Source organism: Apteryx mantelli, chromosome 17 (genome assembly GCF_036417845.1).
Source record: "Apteryx mantelli isolate bAptMan1 chromosome 17, bAptMan1.hap1, whole genome shotgun sequence".
Taxonomy (NCBI): domain Eukaryota; kingdom Metazoa; phylum Chordata; class Aves; order Apterygiformes; family Apterygidae; genus Apteryx; species Apteryx mantelli.
This window is the reverse complement of record NC_089994.1, coordinates 4,444,037-4,454,692: the sequence shown is the minus strand read 5'-3', so window position 1 is coordinate 4,454,692 and position 10,656 is coordinate 4,444,037. Positions and strand designations below refer to the sequence as shown.

Sequence of the window (10,656 nt, the reverse complement as noted above, 5' to 3'; positions counted from 1 at the left end):
ACATAGCAGGGTGCCCAGTCCCACAGCAGGGTGCCCAGTCCCATAGCAGGGTGCCCAGTCACATAGCAGGGTGCCCAGTCCCACAGCAGGGTGCCCAGTCCCATAGCAGGGTGCCCAGTCCCACAGCAGGGTGCCCAGGGATGGCCATGCAAGGGGGGTGCTGCCCCCCGAGCAGGCTGCTTGCCCCGCCGCCTCCCCAAATTGTGCCCCCAGCTGGGGCAGTAGCCCTCCCCCCGCGACACCCCACACCCGGAGCCGCTCCGCACCCAGAGCCGCTCTCCGTGGCCGAAGGCAGCGCGAGCGGGGTGCTGCTCGGCCAGGCCCTTTCCGTCGGCCTCATGGTTTTGCCGCCCCGACTGCGGGGGGAAGCTCCGCACGGGCCTGGACCCCCCCCCTCTGCCCCGGGGGTTTCCCTGGGGGGGGGGTTGCCCCGCGGTGGTTCCTGCCCCATGGCACGGGTGCACGAAGGTGCACCCCCCCCCGGGGCACCCAAAAGCGAGTCCTGACTCGGAGTGATTCCGTGCACGGGCCCTCAACTTCCCGGCTTTGGGGGGGGCCCCACGTGCCACCGCCACGAGAGCCCCCGAGCTGGCACTGTCACCCCGCTCGGCCTCTCCAGCACTGAAATCGGGCATCGCTGCACCCCGGGGTCAGAGAGGCCGCTGGGGCTGACCAGGGATGGGGGGGCCCAGAGTGGGCACGGGGGGGGTACAAATCCAGGGCCGAGGCCTCAGCGGCCCCCACCGGCATCGCCCCGTGCCTCGGTTTCCCCGGGGTTTCCGGCTCGCGGCGGGCGGCAGCGGCCACGTCGGCGGGCACCGATCCAGCTCGCCCGGGGCCCCGCGCGGGAGCGAGCGCAGGTGGGGAGCGCGGGAGCGAGCGCGGGCGGCGCGAGGAGGCGAAAAGCCGCGGCGGCGGACGGAAAGCGACGGGGGGGGGGGGGGCCACGGCTGGAGGGGAGTTGTGGGGGGGCCACCCGGCCGGGTTCGCCGCCGTCGCCCGCGCGCAGCCCCCCGGGGGCTCCTAGGCGCCCGCCGCCGGCATGGCCCAAACCACCTCCCTGCACTGCCGCGTGGTGGAGGGGAAGGACCTGCCAGCCAAGGACGTGTAAGTGGGGCTGGGGTCTCCCTCTGCCCCCCCACCCTGATTCCCCCCCATTCCCCACTCCCAAGGATGTTGCCAGGGGGGGAGACCTGGGTGCCCAGCTTTCCCCCTTGATTTGGGGGCTCCCCGCTTGCACCCGTGCCAGCAGCAGGCTTTGCCCCCCAGCAGCCTGGGGGTGCCTGGGTGCCCCCCACCCCTGTGGGTCCGGGGGGGGGGGCTCTGTGCAAGGGGAGCAGAACAGGACCTGCTGATGCCGGGGGTGGCGGGGGTCTGCCAGGAGGGGCCCCAAGGGCAGGTTGAGCCCTGGGCACAGGCAGCCCCCCAAAGCCACCAGTTTGGCACCGGGCCCCCACCCCCACCCCGAGCCTGGCACCCCATGCGCGTCCCCGCCGGGGAGGGAGGCGGGGGGGGGACACGGAGCCCCATCCGGCTTGGCCGGCGGCTCCGCTTCCTCCTACGCTGCCGACACGGTTCGGCGGCGCTGGCAGCACCGCCTGCGCCAGCCTGGCACCGCGGGGCCGCCGCCGGGTGCTCCCTGCCTCAGTTTCCCCACCGGGAAGCGCACCCGGCCCCGGGATCGGGCGCTGGGTCTCGCCACGCCGCCCGACGGGCCCCGGCTGCCCCACGCCAGCGGCTCCGTGCCGCGAGGGGTTAAGCTCAGGGAGGGCGCTGGGCCAGGCGCGAAGCCTCCGGCGTGGTGGCACGGTGACACCGCGACAGCCGGGGCGCCGTGACACCGGGAAGGGGGTTGCTACAGAAACTCGGGCTCGGCCGGGCCGCTCGCCAGCCACGGGATCCCGCGGGGAACGGGGCCGGAGCGGGGCTGGGGACGCGGGGCTCGGCCGAGGGAGCCCGACCCTCGGGTGCAGCTGAGACCGTGCAACTCGGTTCGCCTCCCGCGGGAGAGCCCAGAGCTGCTGCTTCCATAGGATTTGAGCTGATGCTTCCGAAAAGTGCCAGGGCGCGGAGCCGATGCGGAGTGTCCGCGGGTCCCGGGTCTTCCCAGCGCGCACGGGTCCGACCGGGGGCTTTTTTGGGGGGTGTCGGGGCAGGAATCCCTGCGGGCGACAGCAGCACCCACACGGGTCATCCAGGTCCGGCACCGTGCCCGGGTGCTGAGCGGAGTGTTGGGACCCCGCGCGGGGGCGATGCCGGGGGGGGGGGGGACGGGACGGGACACACCGCGTGGGGAGGCTGGCGGAGCCGTGGGGTGCAGGGGCGCCCCTGCGCGGGGGCCGGCTGAGCCTGCGCGTCTGCTTCCCGCGGCCAGGTCGGGCTCTAGCGATCCCTACTGCCTGCTCAAGGTGGACAACGAGGTGGTGGCCAGGTACGCGGGGCCGCCGGGGTTTTTTTTTGGGGGGGGGGGGGGGCTGAGGGTGGCAGGAGGGGGGGCGAATCCCAGCGGAGGGGGATGCAAAAAACCCCCGGAGCTGCACCCGTGGCCTCCAGGCACAGAGCTGCCGCTGCTGCCTCAGTTTCCCCATGCGCAGGCGAGCCCGTTTGTGCCCGCTCCTGGGTGCTGGCTGGGTGCTGGCACCCAAACGCCGGCCCCCCCGCGGCTCTCCTTAAATTTTGCTCCGCCGCCAGGACGGCCACGGTGTGGAGGAGCCTGAACCCCTTCTGGGGCGAGGAGTACACGCTGCGCCTGCCCCTGGGCTTCCAGCGCCTCGCCGTCTACGTGCTGGACGAGGACACCGTCGGGTAAGGGGACGGCGGGGCCGGGCCACCTCGCCCGTGGGTGCCACCGCGGCCTCTCCATCCCCCCCCACACACACCCCGCCGCCTCTGTCCCCTCGCAGGCAGGACGACGTGATCGGCAAAATCTCGCTGAGCCGGGAGCAGATCCTGTCCGAGCCGCGGGGTGAGCGGGGGGGCAGCACCCAGCGTGGGGGGGGGGGTTTCCACCGGGCACCGCGGGGCGCCCGCTCACCCGCCGTCGCCCTCGGCAGGCATCGACGGCTGGCTCAGCCTGGCGCCCGTCGAGCCCGACGAGGAGGTGCAGGGCGAGATCCACGTGGAGCTGCGGGTGCCGCAGCGGCGGGGCCCCCGGGCGCTGCGGTGCCGCCTCGTCGAGGCCAGGTAGCGGGCGAGCTGCCCGCCGCGGGGTGCAGCCGCGCCGCGAGCGCGGGTGGCAGGAGAAGGAGGCGGCCGGCGCGGCAGCGTCGCGGGGCTCACGTCCCGCCTGGCTAAAGCGTCTCTGCTTCCAACCCACGTGTCACGACGCTGTGGGGTCTCAGCTCCGGAGGGGTGAATGCCCAGCTGTCTCAGCACCAGCCCCCGCTCAGGCAGAGGGAAGGTGGCAGCTCGGGGACAGGGGACAAGGGGCAGAGCCGGGCGCCCGCGGGGCACCAGGACGGTGTCGGCGTTCCCTGGGGACATTCCCAGTGAGCCCGGCCGGCGCCTGCGCTGCGTTGCTCCCCCGGGGACATCAAAACGGCTTCAGCGGGGGAAACTGAGGCACGGGCAGGGCTGGGGCGGGCCGAGCCGGGGCCGGGAGCGGGCAGGGGTGCGCGCGTGTGCGCGCGTGTGCGCGCGTGTGCGTGTGCGCGCCCGTGCCCCGCGCACACGCCTGCCAGCCGCGAGGACCGTGGGAGAGGAGCAGGCAGCAGAGGCAGCATCCCGCTGCCATGGCGACCGAAGCGGGTACCAAGGCAACGGGATGGCCTTGGGGACCGGGGGGGGGGCACCCGGTACCCTGCCGCGCCCTGGGGACGGCGGGGGGGGGGGGGGCTGGGGGCAGGACCGCCGGGGAACGGGGACCTGTTTTCACCGCGGGACTTTCTCCCAGGCTGGGGGCTGGATGGGGAGGGGCTGGGACATGGGACACGGGTAGGGGACCGCTGGGGTCTGGCACCGCCAAACCATAGGCAGCACCCGCGGGTACGTCGGTGTGTCTAGATAGTGCTGGGCACCTCCAAGCCACGGGGACGCCAGCCTGCGTGGGGACAGCAGTGTCCCGGGGCTCAGCCTGCCTGTGACCCCCCCTCCCCCCCAGGGACCTGGCCCCGCGGGACCTCTCGGGCACCTCGGACCCCTTTGCCCGGGTGTCGTGCTGCGGGCGCACCTTGGAGACCGCCGTGAGTCGGGGTGCCGGCGGGCGCAGCGGCCCCCGGGAGCTGCCCAGGGGAGCCTGGCGGTGGGGGGGGCCGTGGGCACCTCGTCCCTCGCCAGCCACCGCCTCTGTCCCCCTCCCAGGTCGTTAAGAAAACTCGTTTCCCGCGCTGGGACGAGGTGCTGGAGTTCGAGCTGCCGGCCGGGGAGCTGGGGGAGGCCGCGCTGAGCGTGGAGGTGTGGGACTGGGACATCGTGGGCAAGAACGACTTCCTGGGACGGGTGAGGACCCCCCCGGGCTGCCGGGCATGGCACGGGCATCGGGGACGGCGCGGGACATGGCGGGATGCTGATGTCCTGCCCTCCGGCCCTGCAGGTTGAGTTCCCCCTGGATGCCGTCTGCAAGGCCCCCACCAAGGGCTGGTTCCCGCTCCTGCCCTTCCCCAGCGCCGCGGAGGATGCCGGGTGAGCCAGGGCAGCACCTGCGGCCCCAGGAATGCCGGGAATGCCAGCAGGAGCAGCTCCGGGGGATGGTGAAGGACTGGGAGGCTGGGGGGCTCTGCCATCACTGGTCCTCATGGGGAAGAGGGACAGGACAGAGGGGTGGGGGTGGTGAGGTCTGGAGATGTGGGTCACCAACAGGACACAGGGTCCAGCTGAGCTTCCCCATCTCCCGCTCTCTTTGCAGGGGCCGGCTGGGGGCTCTGCGGCTCAAGGTGCAGCTGGTGGAGGACAGGGTCCTGCCCGCCACCTACTACCAGCCCCTCATCGAGCTCCTCGTGGAGTCCATCTTCCACCCGGGCGAGGTGGGTGTCAGCCCTGCTGGAAGCGGGTGCCCTGGAGGACCCTCTGCCCGGGTGTCCCCCCTGGCTCGCGGCAGCTCTGAGCCCACCCACAGTCTCACTGTGCCCACCCAGCCTGAAGACGTCACGCCGCTGGCCATCCTGGAGGAGGTCAGCTCTTTGGAGAGCCAGCAGGACGTGGCCACCAAGCTGGTGAAGATCTTCCTGGGGCAGGGGCTGGCCGTGCCCTTTCTGGACTACCTCATCGTCCGCGAGCTGGCCAGGACCAGTAAGTGCCAGCGCTGGGGGCATCGCTGGTGCGAGACTGGCTGAGGGCATCACTGCGGGCGTGGGGTGGTGGCATGGCCATAAGGGACCCAGGCACTCCACGGCTTCTGCTCTCTTCCAGCGGACCCCAACACCCTCTTCCGCTCCAACTCGTTGGCCTCCAAGTCCATGGAGCAGTTCATGAAGGTGAGGGAGAGAGGGGGACATGGCCCCCATCAGCAGGGAGGGATCGGGAAGGCGCAGCTTGGTGCCACCTCCATCGCCACCATGGCTCCGTCTCTGCCACCTCAGGCGGGGGGGAACTTCATCCCCCCCAAATGCCCAGGTGCTGCTGGCCCTGCTGCACCACCAGGCACAAACTGGTATCTTCAGGCTGGGGAAAGGCTGGTGGCATCTCCAGGAGCCCCGGAGAGCCTTTTCCAGCTCCCAGAGCCACGCGGCACCAGTCCTCCCCATGTGCCCCTTGGGCTGTCCCTCGCAGGTGGTGGGGATGCCCTATCTCCATGAGGTCTTAAAGCCCATCGTGGACCGCATCTTTGAGGAGAAGAAGTACGTGGAGCTGGACCCCTGTAAGATGGAGCTGAGCTGCAGCAGGTGAGTGCAAGGCACTGCAGGGACATGGGCAGCCAGCGAGCGGCCAGCTTTGAGGACTCAGGGCCTCCTTGTTGGCTTTGGGCCACCCAGAGGGTCCATGGTGGCCCATTCCTGGGTGCTGGGGCTCTCATACACTCACGTGCCCATAGGAGGATCTCGTTCAAGGGGTCCCTGTCGGAGGCCCAGGTGCGCGAGAGCAGCCTGGAGCTCCTGAAGGGCTACCTGGGGGACATCATCGAGGCCATCGTGGGCTCCGTGGACAAGTGTCCCCTTGTCATGCGAGTGGCCTTCAAGCAGCTCCGCCAGCGGGTGGAAGAGCGCTTCCCCTCCGCGGAGCACGAGGTGGGCACGGAGTCGAGTGCCGGCAAACCTGGGGGGCTCAGGGTGTCCCCAAGCCTCCGAAGTCCCCAGCCTACGCGGGGCTGCTGCCGCGGGTAGGGCTCTGAGCTCCTCTCCTCTCCCAGGAGGTGAGGTACATCTCCATCAGCGGGTTTCTCTTCCTCCGCTTCTTCGCCCCTGCCATCCTCACCCCGAAGCTCTTCAACCTCCGCGAGCAGCACGCCGACCCGCGCACCAGCCGCACGCTGCTCCTGCTGGCCAAGGCACGGGGACCGGGGAGGGACGGGCACTCCGCAGAGGGTTGGGGACCTCAGGGAGGGACAGGGACCCTGCAGAGGCATGGGGACCCTGCAGAGGGATGAGGACCTTGGGGAGGGATGAGGACCTTGCAGAGGGACAGGGACCTCGGGGAGGGATGAGGACCCCACAGAGGAATGGGAACCCCAGTGAGGGACGTGGACCCTGGGGTGGAAAAGTTCCCCTTGGGAACTTTCCTGGGAGGAAAGGGGATGCTGGAAAGGGACAGGGATGCTAGAAAGTGATGGGGACACCCAGGGGGGAATGGGGACACCAGGGACAGACAACAACCCCAGAGAAGGATGGCGATGCCAGGGAGGGACAAGGATGCCAGGAAGGGACGGGGCCCCTGAAGAAGGATGGGGATGCCAGAAGGAGACAGGGACCCTGGGGAGGGATGGAGACCCCGAGGAGGGTGGGGACCCCGGGAAGCCACAGGGACACTGGGGAGGGACAGGGACGCCATGGAGGGCTGGGGACACCACTGAGAGCAGAGCCCCTGCTGCCGCTGCAGCTGCACACTGCAGCCAGCTCGCACCCAGTCCCGTCCCAGGCCACTGCCCTGGTGGTGCCAGGCCACATGGTGGACACGGAGCGTGGTGGGTTCCCATCGCCTGCACCAGGATGCTCCGCTCCCCTGCTCGGCTTCCTCGTTCCCAATCCCTGCCAGGCAAAGCTGGAGCATCCACCGGGCAGGCGCCGTGGCCTCACCCCGTCCCCCCCCCCATCCCCTCCGCCGCTGCCACCCCCCACCCCGCCAGGCCCTGCAGAGCATCGGCAACCTGGGGCTGCAGCTGGAGCAGGGCAAGGAGCAGTGGATGGCGCCGCTGCGCTCCTTCCTCCTGCCCCGCGTCGCCCGCGTCGAGGCCTTCCTGGACAGCCTCGCCGCCGTGGAGGGCGCCGGGGGCGAGCGGGCAGCGGCCGGCGGGGGCGGCCCCCGGCCCCCCGCGCCCCCCATCAAGGAGGGCTACCTGCACGCGCGCGACGCCCCGGGCCTCTGCCCGCTGCCCCGCTTCGACTTCCAGAAGCGCTACTTCCAGCTCAGCGCCGAGGCGCTGCGCTACGGCGAGTCGCCCCAGCGGCAGGTAGGCTGCGCCCCGCCATCCCCCCGTCCCCCCGTCCCCGCCAGAGCCCCCCGCCGGGCCCCCGAGTGAGGCGCTGCGGGGGGCTCGGTGCCCGCAGGCGGGCGGCTGCATCGCGGTGCGGCGCATCCGGGCGGCGGAGCGCGTCGACGCCGGCGCCTTCCAGCACCCGCACACCATGCAGGTGGTGGCGCAGGACGGCGGCGGGCAGCTGCGCACCACCTACCTCCGGTGCAAGGTGGGTGCCCCCCTCTCCCCGGGGACCCCCCCTCCCGGGCACCCACCGCCCCGGGACCTCCGCTCTGGGAATGGCCCTGGGGATGGGGGAGAGTCTGGTCCTGAGCCCCGGCATTCCCGGGTGCTGGTGGCACTGGGAGCACTGCAGTGCCCTGCCCTGGCTGCACTGGGAGCACTGGGGGTGCCCTGCCCTGGCTGTACTGGGGTTGGTGGGGCCCCTGTCCTGGCTGCACTGGGAACACTGGAGCTACTGAGCCTTGGTTGCACTGGGGTCACTGGGCTGCCCATCTCTGGCTGTACTGGGAACACTGGGGGCGCCCATGCCTAGCTGTACTGGGGTCACCGGTGGGTGCCTTGCCCTGGCTGTACTGGGATCGGCGGGGGTATCTGGGCCCTGCCCGTGCTGGGAGCACTGTGGTACCCAGCCCTGTCTGTACTGGGAGCACTGGGGGTGCTCAGCCCTGTCTGTACTGGGAGCACTGGGGGTGCCCAGTCCTGTCTGTACTGGGAGCACTGGGCTGCCCAGGCCCTGGCCCCACGGTGCCCCCCCCGCCAGGTCCTGCCTGGCCAAGCTGTGCTACCCCCCCCCTCCGTGGTCCCCCGCCCGGTGCCACCCCGTGCCCGGCGTCCACGCGGGGCTGCGCCCACCCTCCTCCTCCTCCTCCTCCTCCTTTTCCTCCTCCTCCTCCTTTTCCTCCTCTTCCTCCTCTTCCTCCTCTTCCTCCCCCCCCCCGGCAGAGCGGCCCGGAGCTGCAGCAGTGGCTGGGCGCCATCCGCGCCGCCAGCGCCGCCAACGAGCACCTGCTGCCCACGTGCCACCGCGGCGCCTTCCGCGGCGCCCGCTGGACCTGCTGCCTGCAGCCCGCGCCCCACGGTAACGCGCCGCGCCCGGGGCGCCGGGGCCGGGCCGGGGGGCAGCGCCGGGCACCCCGCCACCCCCGCCTCGCCCTCTCCTTGCCAGCGCCCGGCTGCAGCCGGACCCACGCGGCGGTGGCGCTGGGCGCCTGGAGCGACCCGCTCGACCCGGCGGCGGCGGCGCAGCGGCTCTTCGGGCACCTGCGGCGCGCGGGGGCGGCGCTGCGGTGAGGCCGGCGGCGGCGGCGGCGGCGGCGGCGGCGGCGGCGGGGGGAGGAGGGGACCGGAGCCGGACCCGGAGCCGGACCCGGATCCAGATCCGGGCCCGGCCCGGCCCCGCTCACCGCCTCTCCCACAGGCAGCCGGCGGCGGCGGAGGGGCCCGAGGGCAGCGCGGCGCTGGAGCCGCCAGGTAGCCGCCAGGCGCGCACACGCACGCACACACGCACACAGGTGTGCATGCACACACACACACGTACGCACACACGCACACAGGTGTGCATGTACACACGCGCACACGCACACAGGTGTGCATGCACACACACACACACGTACGCACACACGCACACAGGTGTGCATGTACACACGCGCACACACACGCACACAGGTGTGCATGCACACACACACGCACACACGCACACGCAGAGCAGGGCCTGTGTCCTCCAGCAGGGGCCAGCACACCCGCACACGCAGCACCGCCCGCTTCCCCCGGCAGGGGCCAGCACACACGCACGCACACGCGCGCGCGCACAGCCGGATGCAGCCACGGACACGCGCACGGACACCCCCTTCGCCCCCCCCCAGCAGCGTTTGTCCGTGTTGTTGGGGCCTGGGGACGGGGCGGGGTGGGGGGCGGGTGGCAGGGCGGGGGGGAGGAGTTTGGTGGGCGGGGAAGGGAGGGGGCAGGGTGGGGGGGGTGGGTCGCGGGTGGGGCGGGGCAGGGGCGGGGCAAGATCGGGGCGTGGCAGAGTGCAGTGGGCGTGGTAGGGCAGACGTCACGGGGCAGCTGGGCAGGGGCTGGTGGGTGTGGCTGGGGCAGGGCGTGGCAGGGGGCGTGGTGCGGCAGGGCAGGTGGGCGGGGTGGGGCGTGGTGTGTCACGGGCAGGGAGCGGGGGTGGGGGGCGTGGTGCGGCAGGGATGGGGGTGAGGGGCGTGGCGCGTCAGGAGGGCGTGGCATGGAAGGGTGGGTGGGCGTGGTGCAGAAAGGGTGGGGGCGTGGCGCGGCAGGGACGGGGGGTGGTGTGGCGGGGGTGGGTGGGCATGACGGGGCGGGGGGGTGTGGTGTGGCAAGGGCGGGGGGCGTGGCATGGAAGGGTGGGCGTGGTGCCGCGCGGTAGGGGGCGGGGCCGGCGGGGCCGGGCCGCCCCCTGAGCCCCGCCCCGCGGTGCCGCAGCGGCGGGGCCCGCCGGGCGCCTGCTCGCCGTCATCCGGGACCTGGAGCTCGCCCACGAGGCCTTCGCCCGCCGCGAGGCCGCCGCGGGCCCGCCCCCGCCGCGCTAGCCCCGCCCCGCGCCCCCATAAACCCGCTGCAGCCCGACCCGCCTGGTGGAGCCTCTGTGGAGCCGCGGCCGGGGGACACCGGCGTTGCGGGGCGGGCGGCGGCGACACGTCAGAGCCCGTAGGGATTCCCGGCGGGGCCCCAAGCACCCCCGCGAGACTACAACTCCCAGCGTGCGCCGCGCCGCCCAGCGCCGCGCGAGGCGGGGGGCGGCACGCGCAAGGCATGCTGGGAACTGTAGTCCGCACTCTCCAATCCTCCCTCCCTCCCCTCCGCTTGGTGGCGCCCCTCTCCTCGGAGTCCCCCCCCCGCCCCCCGGGGTGTCCCCGGCTGGGGGGCTGCGGCAAGGAGCCGCGCACACGCGTGTGCCAACCCACGCACACCCCTTCCCGGGCACCACCTCTGCCCAGCCCAGCTCTGAGCTGGTGGCATCGCAGGAGGCACCCAGCGGCGCCGAGCTGGCGCCGGGCTGGTATTCTGCTCTCTAGATATACGTATATCTATCTATATATCTATATATCTATATAATA

General features: G+C 72.4%; 1 protein-coding gene across 1 annotated transcript; it reads left to right on the top strand.

Moving 5' to 3' along the window:
- Window positions 1–1,028: 1,028 nt before the first annotated feature.
- RASAL1 (RAS protein activator like 1) lies at window positions 1,029–10,128 on the top strand. The gene is made up of 20 exons (XM_067307325.1): window positions 1,029–1,107; window positions 2,375–2,431; window positions 2,692–2,805; window positions 2,904–2,965; window positions 3,054–3,183; window positions 4,100–4,181; window positions 4,300–4,437; window positions 4,532–4,620; window positions 4,844–4,961; window positions 5,073–5,226; window positions 5,347–5,411; window positions 5,707–5,819; window positions 5,969–6,161; window positions 6,284–6,421; window positions 7,217–7,540; window positions 7,638–7,775; window positions 8,513–8,648; window positions 8,736–8,856; window positions 8,988–9,061; window positions 10,022–10,128. Exons 1-20 carry the CDS (start codon window positions 1,043–1,045, stop codon window positions 10,126–10,128), a joined length of 2,418 nt encoding a protein of 805 aa, XP_067163426.1. The 5' UTR covers window positions 1,029–1,042.
- Window positions 10,129–10,656: the final 528 nt, after the last annotated feature.

Bases quoted from the DNA above. Each gene is read 5' to 3' on its own strand.
- RASAL1 (XM_067307325.1), top strand. From the start codon at position 1,043: ATGGCCCAAACCACCTCCCTGCACTGCCGCGTGGTGGAGGGGAAGGAC. The intron at 3,184-4,099 runs GTAGCGGGCGAG...CCTCCCCCCCAG, and splicing joins TGCCGCCTCGTCGAGGCCAG to GGACCTGGCCCCGCGGGACC. The intron at 7,776-8,512 runs GTGGGTGCCCCC...CCCCCCCGGCAG, and splicing joins CCACCTACCTCCGGTGCAAG to AGCGGCCCGGAGCTGCAGCA.